The sequence below is a fragment of the Callorhinus ursinus genome, unplaced genomic scaffold (genome assembly GCF_003265705.2).
Source record: "Callorhinus ursinus isolate GAN/ISIS: 27379988/994484 unplaced genomic scaffold, GSC_fseal_2.0 scaffold25, whole genome shotgun sequence".
Classification (NCBI taxonomy): domain Eukaryota; kingdom Metazoa; phylum Chordata; class Mammalia; order Carnivora; family Otariidae; genus Callorhinus; species Callorhinus ursinus.
In genome coordinates, this window is record NW_027397087.1 from 1,825,290 (window position 1) to 1,837,523 (window position 12,234).

Here is a 12,234-nt window from a genome sequence, read left to right on the forward strand (position 1 = left end):
TTGATGGCTGCATAATATTCCATTGTGTATATATACCACATCTTCTTGATCCATTCATCTGTCGATGGACATCTTGGCTCTTTCCACAGTTTGGCTATTGTGGACATTGCTGCTATAAACATTGGGGTGCACGTACCCCTTCGGATCCCTACATTTGTATCTTTGAGGTAAATACCCAGTAGTGCAATTGCTAGATCGTACGGTAGCTCTATTTTCAACTGTTTGAGGAACCTCCATACTGTTTTCCAGAGGGGTTGCACTAGCTTGCATTCCCACCAACAGTGTAGGGGGGTTCCCCTTTCTCCGCATCCCCGCCAACATCTGTCATTTCCTGACTTATTAATTTTAGCCATTCTGACTGGTGTGAGGTGGTATTTCATGGAGGTTTTGATTTGGATTTTCCTGATGCCGAACGATGTTGAGCACTTTTTCATGTGCCTGTTGGCCATTTGGATGTCTTCTTTGGAAAAATGTCTGTTCGTGTCTTCTGCCCATTTCTTGATTGGATTATTTGTTCTTCTCTTGCCTTCTTTTAATTAGCTATTAGAAGAACTTCCATTTAAACTTTGTCTTTCCTGTAGGTAGAATGTGTTATTCATAGTTTTGAGAACCCTACCTGGATAGCTTGGTGAATGTTTGAAGAAATTGGTGCTCCCCATTTGTGATCTTGTCATAAATTTGATTTCCATGCCTGTCTCCTTGATGTCAGTGTGTATGTCATGACCAAGGTTTCATCAATAACTATTCTGGACATTTAAGAATAAATCTAGTCAATTTCCAAAGCCTTTCTTCTTTTGAATTTTCTTTGCAGTCAGTTCAGGTAATGTTTTAATTGCCTTTTTGGTTCTTTTCAGCAATTTACCAAAGTGATTTTTATGGAGGTATAATTGATAGATAACACTTGTTTTAGGTGTACAGTGTAATTATTCAATATTTGTACACACTGCAAAATGATTACCACAATAAGCGTAGTTACTATCAACATACAAACTTACAAAACATTTTTTTTCTTGTGATGAGAACTTACAGGATTTGCTGTCTTCAAAACTTTCAAATATGTACTATAGCATTATTGACTATGGTTACCATGTTGTACATTATGTTACCATGGCTTATTTATTTTATAATTGGAAGTTTATATCTCTTGACATCCTTCATCCATTTTTGTCTTCCTCCAACCTTCCTCCACTCTAGCAAATACCATCCTGTTCTCTGTATCGATGAGTTGTTTTTTTTTTATGATGAGTTTTGTTTTGTTTTTTAGATTCCACATATAAGTGAACTCATATGATGTTTGTCTTTCTCTGTCTGGCTTATTTCACTTAGCATAATACCCCCCCAAATCCATCCATGTTGTTGCTCATGGCAAGATTTCATTCTTTTTTATGGATGAGTAGTATTCCATTGTATATATAGACCACATCTTCATCTGTACATCCACCAATGGGCACTTGGGTTGTTTCCATATCTTGGCTATTATAAATAATGCTGCAATGAAAATGGGATGTATATATCTTTTCAAGTTAGTGTTTTTGTTTTCTTCAGATAAATACCTAGTAGTAAAATTGCTGGAATAAGGTAACATTGGCTTTAAATGACATATTAGACCAGATGGACTTTACAGATATACATAGAACATTCCGTCCAAAAATAATAGAATATATAGTTTTTTCAAGTGCACATGGAACATTCTCCAAAGTAGACCACATGTTAGGCCATAAAACAAGTCTCAATAAATTTAAGATGATTGAAATCATATCAAGCATCTTTTGTGACTATAAGAGTATGAAACTAGAAATCAATTATAAGAGGAAAAGTGGAAAAATCACAAATAAGTGGAGATTAAACAACATGCTGCTGAATAACCTCTGGGTCAACAAAGAAATCAAAGGAGAAATAAAAGAATACTTTGAGGGGCACCTGGGTGGCTCAGTTGGTTAAGCATCTGCCTTCAGCTCAGGTCATGATCCCATGGGATTGAGTCCTGTGTCAGGTTCCTGGCTCAGCGAGGAGTCTGCTTCTCCCTCTCCCTCTGCCTCTCTGCCCTCCTCATGCTCTGTGTGTGTGTGTGTGTGTGTGTGTGTGTGTGTGTGTGTGTGTGTCTCAAATGAGTAAATTAAAAAATCTTAAAAAAAAAGAATACCTTGAGACAAATGAAAATAGGAATAGAAACATACCAAAATCGATAGGATGCAGCAAAAGTAGTTCTAAGGGGAAATTTCATAAGGATACAGACCTACCTTAAGAAACAAGAAAAATCTCAAATAATCAAAATTCATACCTGAAGGAACTAGAAAAAGAACAAAGTCTAAAGTTAGTAGAAAGAACAAAATAACAAAGACCAGAGTAGAAATAAATGAAACAGAGACTAAAGAGACAATAGAAAAGATCAATGAAATTAAAGGCTGGTTCTTTGAAAAGATAAATAAAATTGACAAATCTTTAGCTAGACTCACCAAGAAAAAAAGAGAGAAGTTTCAAGTAAGTAAAATTAAAAATAGAAAAGAAGTTACAATTGATACCACAGAAATACAAAGGAATATAAGAGATTACTTTGAACAACTATATGCCAACAAGTTGGACATTCTAGATGAAATTGAAAAATCACTAGAAACCCAACCTCCTAAGACTGAATCATAGTAAATCTGAATAGACTGATTACTAGTAAGGAGATTCAATGAGTAATCAAAAACCTGCCAACAAACAAAAGCCAAGACCATATGACATCACTGTGAATTCTACCAAACATTCAAAGAAGATTTAATACCTATCCTTCTCTAACTTCCAAAAAATTAGAGGAAGGAATGCTTCCAAACTCATTTTATAAGCCCAGCATTACCCTGATACTGAAACCAGACATGGGCACCACCAGAAAAAGAAAACTGCAGCCCAATATCTCTGATGAACATAGATGCAAAAATCCTTGATAAAATATTAGCAAACCAAATTCAACAATACATTAAAAGGATCAGATATCATGATCAAGTGGGATTTATTCTAGGGATGCAAGGGTAGTTCAATATCTATAAATCAGTCAATGCAATACATCTTATTAACAAAGTGAAAGATAAAAGTCATCATCTCAATAGATGCAGAGAAAACATTTGACAAAATTCAACAACCATATATGATAAAAACTATCAACAAAATGGGTAAAAAAGGACCATACCTCAACATAATAAAGGCCACATATGACAAGCCCACCACTAACATCATACTCAAGGCTGAAAAGCTGAAAGCTTTTCCTCTAAGATCAGGATCAAGACAAGGATGGGGGCGCCTGGGTGGCTCAGATGGTTGAGCGTCTGCCTTCGGCTCAGGTCATGGTCCCAGGGTCCTGGGATCAAGTCCCGCATCGGGCTCCCTGCTCAGTGGGGAGCCTGTTTCTCCCTCTGCCTCTCTCTCTCTCTCTCTCTCTCTCTCTCTCTCTCTCTGTCTCTCATGAATAAATAAATAAAATCTTTAAAAAAAAAAAAGACAAGGATGTCCTCTCTTGCCACTTTTATTCAACATAGTACTGGAAGAACTATCCAGAGAAATTAGTCAAGAAAAAGAAATAAAAGGCATCCAGAATGGCAAGGAAGAAGTAAAACTGTCACTATTTACAGATAACCTTGATTTATATATGGAAAACCCTAAAGACTCTACCTCAAAACTGTTAGAACTAATAAATGGATTCAGTGAAGTTTCAGGTTATGAAATAGAGAAAAATCTGTTGAGATTTCTATATACTAGCAGTAAATGATCCCAGAAATTAAGAAAATAATACCATTTACAGTTGTATCAAAAAGAATAAAGTATCTAGGAATACGTTTAAATAAGGAGGTAGGAGACAGACCTGTATACTGAAAAGTTTAAGACACGGATAAAAGAAAGGCACAATTTTTTTTTTAAAGATTTTATTTATGTATTTGACAGAGAGAGACACAGCAAGAGAGGGAACAAGCAGGGGGCGTGGGAGAGGGAGAAGCAGGCTTCCCGCTGAGCAGGGAGCCCGACGCGGGGCTCGATCCCAGGACCCTGGGACCATGACCTGAGCCAAAGGCAGACGCTTAACGACTGAGCCACCCAGGCGCTCCAGAAAGGCACAATTAAATGGAAATATACTCTGTGCTTATGGATTGGAAGAATTAATATTGTCAAAATATCTGTACTACCCAAAGCAGTGTACAGGTTCAGTGCAATCCCTATCAAAGTTCCAATGTCATTTTTTTCAAAGAAATAGAACAAATAATCCTAAAATGTGTATGAAACCATGAAAGACCTCAAATAGCCAAAGCAGTCTTGAGAAAGAAAAACAAAGCCAAAGTGGTTTTCTTAGGTAACTAAGCTCCACAGACTTCACAAGGGCAAGCAAAGACTTGATCTGTCTGGGTCACCTCTGTATCCTCAAGAGTCCAAAGTGGTGCCAGGCACATAAAAGAGTTACAGCGGGTATTTGTTGAATGAATGAATGAACGAATGAATATTTCCATGAAACTTATGTGGTTTTTCTTAATTTTGTATTGGACTTTTTAAAAATCATTTCATTTTAAATTTGTGTTCTCAATCTAAGAAAAAGCCAGAAATTGCATTTTTAAAGAAACTATTTGATTATAGATAATCTCTTTCTCTTTTGCTTTCATATAAAAAAAATTAAAAGACCAAGCACCTACCTTCTTATTTCTTTCAAAAACTCTTGAAATTCTGTCTTCCTCAAGAATCTTTAAGACTAATGTTGAAATTATTAAACACATTGGACTAAAAAATCAGATTTCCTTTTATCTTGATAAAAGCTTGGTATTTACTATATTTTAGGTTTAATAGTTATATAAAAGTAGCCATTCTGAGCAGGGAAAGGAAAGATAAAGGGCAGGCTATAACTGATTCAGGATTGACTGATAGATTGGTAATTAGACAATCTTGGAGCAAACTCCGTTATTCCTTATTGTTCAACCAGCAAGCAACTCAGCTAGTTTAGTACCAATATAAATGCATTTTACTAAATTTTACTAAACCAATATAAATGCAAATTACTGTCTAACTGTATCTTCAGTATATTTTGGTGAGTTTATAAGTACCTAGGTGGAAGGAGAAACATAGCTGTTTAGTTTCATTTGTATTTTACCCAGCAAATGCATTAAAATACTTAAGATTTGGTGATATTCTGTGTGCATGCCCTATTGATTTTTGTAGCTGTGTCACATGAGAGAAAAGATCATTTTTTTTCCCCCTTAGTGACCACTGTGTGATGTGTTAGAAGGAACTAATTTGGCTTACTAGGTTTAGAGAAACCAAAACTATGAAGAGCTCTCTTTCCATAATTGGCAATGAGGTATTTGGAGTTTATAAGAAGACTGTAAAGTTTTGACGTATCTATATTATTATAAAAGAACAATTTTAAGCAGTTAAAATTAAGGCTTAATGTACAAAGTATTTTATTGTTTATATTAAAAATAGCACAAATATGAAGCCACTCAATTCTCTAAGACAAGAAAATTTTACTTAAATAATCTGTGTTAAGAATATATTATACGAGCGCTTTACATATATTATGTCCTGTAATTTTTAGAATAAATGTACCGATTAAATATAGTCAGCCCTACTCCATGATGAAGAAATTGGCCTTTTCCAAGGCTGCATCACTGGTAGACAGCTGAGTTGAGGTCACGCTGATCTTTCCCCTAAACCACTGGGCAGATGACACAGCCAAAAAGACTGGAGGCTCTGAAGTGATCTAAGAAGTAGCAATACGGAAATGTGCCAATGATAAGTGGAAAAGTTGGATATAAAATGTACATATGTTGCAATTAGAGTTAATAAGTGTTTGAATAAAAAGATCGGAATACAGTACATAAAGATTTTAGTGCTTGTATTAGATGGGCAGAGTTTGGGGTGGTGTTTTTCCTTTATTTTCTAAAATATCTATAGTTTTAGATAAGTCACTTTCAAATTAAAGTACCAGTAAAATAGAGTGACTGTAGCATCAGTTTAGTTCATCAGAGTATCTAAAAATCTTAATGCTTTTGATATGCTTCTGAAAGGTTGTATGGTCATTTGAGCTTGTATTGATTTTATTTTTAAATTCCAGATCATCAAGTTATTGGATGGAAAACGATCTCAAACTGTGGGAATCTTGATATCTAGTTTGCATTTAGAAATGAAGGATATCCAGCAGGGTAAGTCTTCTCCATCACTTTTTTTTTTTCCAACTTTAACATTTTGCAACATTTTATCATGAAATTTCAAGCATATAAATGATTAGAATGCCATAATAAATCCCATGTACCCAATATCCAGCTACAAAACCACCAATCCACTCTTGTTTCATCTGAAATACCCTCCCTCACCAGCTAGACTATTTTAAAGCAAATCCTAGACATTTTATAATTCATCTGTTAAAAATGTCAGGACACTGATAAAAAGTTAAGGATGCTTTTTCAAGCATAATTCCAGAGCAGTTGTCATGCATTTAAAAACATTTACAATAATTTTTCAGTATTATCATATACATAGTTCTAATTTCCCTGATTGTACATTCACTAATTCATTCATTTGTTTATAATTAGTTTGAAGATCCAGACAACTTTCATGCATTGCCTTTGTTGGGTGTCTCTCAGTTTTCTTTTAATCTAGAAGTTTCTGTACTCCATCTTATTTCTTTTTTTCCTTTGTAATTAATTTTTTTAAGACACCAGGTCATTTGTCCTGTGGAGTTTCCCACATTTTAGATTTTCTGATTGCATTGCCATGTTTTCATTTATTATGTAAACAGTTTGATCTACAGACTTGATCCCAGTAGGGGAAGAGTACTTCATAAATGCTATTGCATATTGTATCAAGAAATACATAATATCTATTTGTTTCTTTATGTTGTTAGTGGACACTAAAGATCTTTGCCTAGATTCATTATTTCATTAGAAGTTTGCAAAATAATGATACACCAACTCCATCATTTCTTCTTCATTAGCTGGAATACTTCTGTGGTGAAACACTTTGCTTCTTCGTCTACTTGGTTATGTCATTGTTCCTTAATCCCTTCTTTTTTTCAAATGATGCTATTTCAATTTGATTATCTTTGGCTCAGTTTGAAATACAACATTTAAAAAAAAGGAGATTTTACTTACATATATTTTTCTTAGTCTCTAGAAAAAGAGATCAAAAACCATCTTACCTTTTTGAAATCTGTGTCTTGCATGAGAACAATACTCCCCTTTCTCAGTAACCAATTAAATATAAATCTTTATTTTGACATGTCATTGATATTTTCTGAGTAGTGATACAATCTCCCGTGGATGGTTTCAGTCGAATTCAGCATGGGCTTAACAGTGGAGACTCTCTCAGACCTCATTGCCCTTCAGGTTTTTACTCTGTTTTGCCTCAAGGTTGTTTTACCCAGGTACACAGCAGAAGACTTGCAGAGGTCCTGAACCAAAAGATACCGAGATATACACACTAACGGTTTAAAATTTTGCTTTATTGCAAACATAAAAAAACTCCCCATAAAACTAAAGATATTCTGAATTAGCTGATGGTCACAGAGGATGCAAACAAGCTATTTATAATACTTTAGCTTAATTAAGTGGAACTAAATATTTAAGGATGAATATTAAACCTCAAAAGATGTTGCAGCAGGGGATTTGAATTTGGGCAGGGGCAGCTAAAGGGATTCACCATCAAAATATGAGAAAGGGATTCTTCAGTGATTTTTAGGAGCTAGATTTTCTAGAAAAATTGAGTTTCTGGTAAATTCAAACCAGGGAACTGTGACGTGACACAGGAAAGGAAAATTGAAAGAAATGAAACAGATATATCAGCAGGAAAGCTGATCGTCTTTTGTCAAAGAGATGAGCTTTTTTGATGTAGTCTGAGTTTGGAAAGGAATTCTCCAGCTCTAGCGACAGAGTGGTATCCTAAGCAACACCACTCCTCCAAAGTTTGGTGGAAACCAGGTATGCCTGATTTCATCACCATGATGTACAGCACTGTGGATATGAGTCTTCATAATGGAGGCAGCACCTGAGACTCGATTCAGTTCTTTTTGGGCACATCGCACTGTAGTGTATCAGGCTGCCGTGTGACATAAGTCCTTCCAGCCGTGTGGTATTCCAGTTACCAACTCCGGACTATAAACCTCCTTCCCATAGCACCCCGGCCTCATTGGAGCGAATGTTCACTGTGAGTGAGCTGAGAGATTAGTTCCCCCACACCTTTTCCAGTACTCTCCTCTAGACAAGAATGTGCTTACATGAAGCTGTAGGGAATTTACATGTCAGCGTTGGAAATGTCATAACATCGCAGCTTTCTTGGACTCGTGGGCACCATTTTAGTTCTTTCTCCTGTTCCAAGCACTTCCGGTCCCCACCACAGAGTTGGCTCCTAAGTTCTAAAAAAAAAAAAAAAAAAAAAAGTCACCTCTATTCCATGTCTTCATTTAGTAATGCATTCCAGATGAATAGAACCCAAGCTTAATTTTGCTTTAGAATCATGTGACTGACACTGGCATCCGAAGGTCACTTAGGAGCCCAAGCTGTGTCAGTTACATTTCGTGCTGAGCCTATGTCTGGTCGTGAATGGAATGCACTTGGCCTTGTATTGTCATCCTGATGAAAGGACTCCCTGTGCTGCTGTTGGCCCAGAGCACGTGTTTGTTTGGATGTGAGAGGGGCTGCAGTGAGCCCCACCTGGGGCTGGCCAGCTGGGAGCCAGGCAAGGTCACACAGCACATCAGCCCTGGTGAAATGACCCCAGTGCCGAGGCTGTTCTTCAGCCTGTGGTCATACGGTCGTCATTGTCAGTGCCCAAAGACAGACGCACTGACTTGCATTTCCCGAACTCACAAGGAGCTGATGTATAAACCAGAAAGCAAGCATAGTCACTGAGGGAAAAGAATTTTCCTTTGTCATGATGAAACTACCACATCGGTTCATCGTTGCATCCCTATCACTTGCCTCTCCTCTCACTGTATTTGTTGATGCTCTTTTCCCCCTTGCTGAGATGACAGTGTGGTCACCTTGATAAAAGCTTTGGGTATGTCCATTCACATATGTTACCTCCCATAGCTGGATAATCCACTTTTTTCTTGGTTCAACTCTTAAAAAGTAATCTTGCCATCCTCCTTTGTAAAGGTGGTCACTTTTCTCTTGTCCACGAGACACTGCCTATGATGTCTATTCAAGAAGTGGAATTTTGAAGCTCTGTACCTCCAGGTCTTACGGGTAACAAGTTTGCTCCTTTATGTCCTGTTGTGTTTTTTTTTTCTAAGAATTTCTCTGATAATTAAACCTTGTTTACAACTAATCGGGCTAACATATCACATATAAAAGCCACTCGTTTTTTCTTTAAAATTTAATTTGATTTAAAAAAATAGACTGAACCTTAGAATAGATGGAATCAGAATGTCATGTGTCCCACTCCAGTGCATTTGGGCAAAACTTTCTTCCTTTCCTCCTGCCTTCCTGCCTTCCCTCCCTCAGGAAACATAGATTGAATGCCAGTTCTGTATCAGGCACCATGACCACCCCAACACGTAAGATCCAGACTCTCACATTCTCAGGAGTGCGCAGGATGGTGGGAGAGACATACAAAAACAGCCTCCAAGGCGACAGTAGAGTTGCCCTTGAAATAACAGAGAGGCGTATCTTGACTCCTCCTGTGAAACTTAAGATGAGTCTTAGAAGATGAAACAGTGGTCATCACATGCAAGACAGAAGGCATGTGAAGAGGAGCTCTGCTAGGATGTATAGATGACGCATGACTGCGGGCTGTTTCAGGGCCTGGGGCTAGAAGGCAAGTGGCATCCAGACCAGGAAGGGCCCTGAACATCATACAAACTTTGGACATTATCAGTAACTGGGAGACACGATTTAAGAGTGTCAATGCTGTGATCCAAGTCCGAGTACAGAATACCTCTCAGGCTGTGGAAGACAGGCCTCCAAGACCTTGTGTCCTCTGGTCCCAGCCGGTACCTCCGACTTCACTTGGTCGTGCTTGCTTCCTGTCTCCCTGAACGCTAACCACAGCAGTCCTCCTTGACTCCTTAAAAAGGCCAAGTTCTTTTCTTTTCCTGTGTCTATGAAAGTGTAGCACTTTGTGAGCAGCATTTCACATTCCCTCTGTTTGAAATGCTATTCTACCCCACTAGAGTGAGCTCCTTTTCTTTGCTAGGTTTTGGCACAGAGGACACCTCAGAGACCCTCCTGAATGTAAGCTACCCTAAGTCAATTCTCTTCTATTCTCCCCAACACTTAATACTTCATTTGTTCCTCTGCTTATGTTTCCATTTACACCCATCACCAGAGTATAAGTTCCAAGAGGGAGATTGCTCAGTGCCTGTGTCACTAGTACCTTGCAATGTGCCTGGCACCTGGGTGATGATCTTCAAGGGTCTGTTGAATGGAGAAACAGAAATCATACCAAAGGTGGATAAATCTGTTAGAAAGGGATTGTGATGATTGAGATAATAAATGGTGAAGGCCAGAACTAAGGCTGTGTCTATAGAAATATAGGGGAGACCATATACAAGGGCTATTTGGAGAGAGAATTCCTCCATTTAGCCACATCAAAGGCAAGCAGTGATGGAGAAGAAGTCTTTATGCACCTTGGATTTCTGGCTTCAACAAGAATGCAATAATGAATGGTACCAAAACATAAACAGAAAAGTAGGAGAAAAAGCACAGGTAAAAGCAGGAAGATCAATTCTGTTTTAGATGATTTGAATCTGAAACGACTGGAGATATGAAGCTAACGTGTTCAATGAGCATCTGAAAAGTCTAGCCTGATACGAAGTAGGTAGGGCTCTGTTGGAGACAGAACATCGCCACAAAGGTATCTGTTTCTCTCTACCCAAGATGATGCCGGATATCTTGTAGAAGAAAGCCAAGTCCCTAAATGGACCGAAGTTTAAAGCACTGCATGACTCACGGCAGGACCTTGGTTGTGGGGGAAGAATGGTTTCAGGAGACTGACCATAATCCCCACAGCACTTGTATTTGGTCCAGGAGAGACTCTGAATAAGTGATTTACTTCTTGCTGGCTTTCCATCTGCTAAACTTGATGACTTGTATTTAAAAGCATTTTGGCATCCTTGGACACAGAGACTGCCTACATGATTGCAAATTAGTGTTTTCATTCCACGTTAGTGATTTCCTCTCATTCTTTTCCCAGGGGAGATGGAAAATTGCTGTTGACTGTTCTTGACATAAACCTCCGTATGCCTTGCAACAGACGAGGTGCCAGAAACCTCCTGGCATTCATTTGGAATTTCCCGTACACTCACAATTTGTATTTATAATATTTAATCTAACATCAAAATAAAACATTTTTCAGCTTAGTTCCTACCAGCCCAGAATCTCAGTTTGGGAGTTCGGTTGCATCAAAGACTATCTTTCTGTTTAGGAATCTCAGATCAAAATGTGAGAGGATGCTAGTTAGTTATGTGCTGGGAAGATCAGAATGTTCCCTCGACTTTGCTCCCTTTTACCTAATAATTTCTAGACATCGCTGTCAAGGCTAATGCCAGGTGGCTAAAACAGAATGAATTTTACCAGGCCTCTGAAATGCACCATGAATCGTCTAGGATTTTCCTGAGGAACGTTCTAAGTCTAGCCTGGAAGACTCTATACTGAAGGCATGTGGTCTCTGAAATTTTTATGGTGCACCCCTACCAGTAAAAAGATTCGGGACCTGCTTCTCAAGCTGTGTTCTCTGAAACATGTATATCACGTAAACGTGTGACAGAACTAATATTCACATTATAAAACACATGCCAAAATATGAACTCAAGTGAGACTAATATTATTTTTAAATGTCTTGCTAATTTTAATTTTGATGGCTTTGGGTTCTCATTGGCTAATGTCTCACAGCTCAATATATCAATAGGGTGCAAATCACTATTAACAATAGTGTATCTAAATCCACATTTCAAATAGCCCCTTGATAAATTCTCTTATAATTTGTGGAGATCAGTGTCTTGGCAAATCCGATTCAACTATCCTTGCTCTTTAACTCCTTCCACGGCTGATGGAGAACTTGAACTGGCAGTCAAAGTGTCTGCTCTGCCATTTTCTTATTGTAGATGGATTGTCTTCTGGGGTTTCCCTGCAGGAATCTTTGGAAGCCAACTTGTTTATTTTGTCAAGTTTAGTTTAGTTAAAACCAGATTTTAGAATCAGAAAACTTCATTTATTTGGGCACCCCAAAATCGGAGGATGTTGAAAGCAAAAGAGCAAGTGAGGATGCCATGTAAGGAATTTA

At 37.8% G+C, this 12,234-nt stretch overlaps 1 protein-coding gene across 7 annotated transcripts in view; it reads left to right on the forward strand.

The window, feature by feature from the left end:
* Positions 1-12,234, forward strand: part of FMN1 (formin 1) — a 445,431-nt gene that overhangs the window by 269,476 nt on the left and 163,721 nt on the right. For all 7 annotated transcript variants that reach the window (XR_012373582.1, XR_012373583.1, XR_012373584.1 and 4 more), the window contains one exon: positions 6,071-6,158. Coding sequence is in view for 2 of the 7 variants with exons in the window: in XM_073876758.1 (XP_073732859.1) it covers positions 6,071-6,158 (88 nt within the window). In the remaining 5 variants the exon portion in view is untranslated. The remainder of the gene's footprint in view (positions 1-6,070; positions 6,159-12,234) is intronic.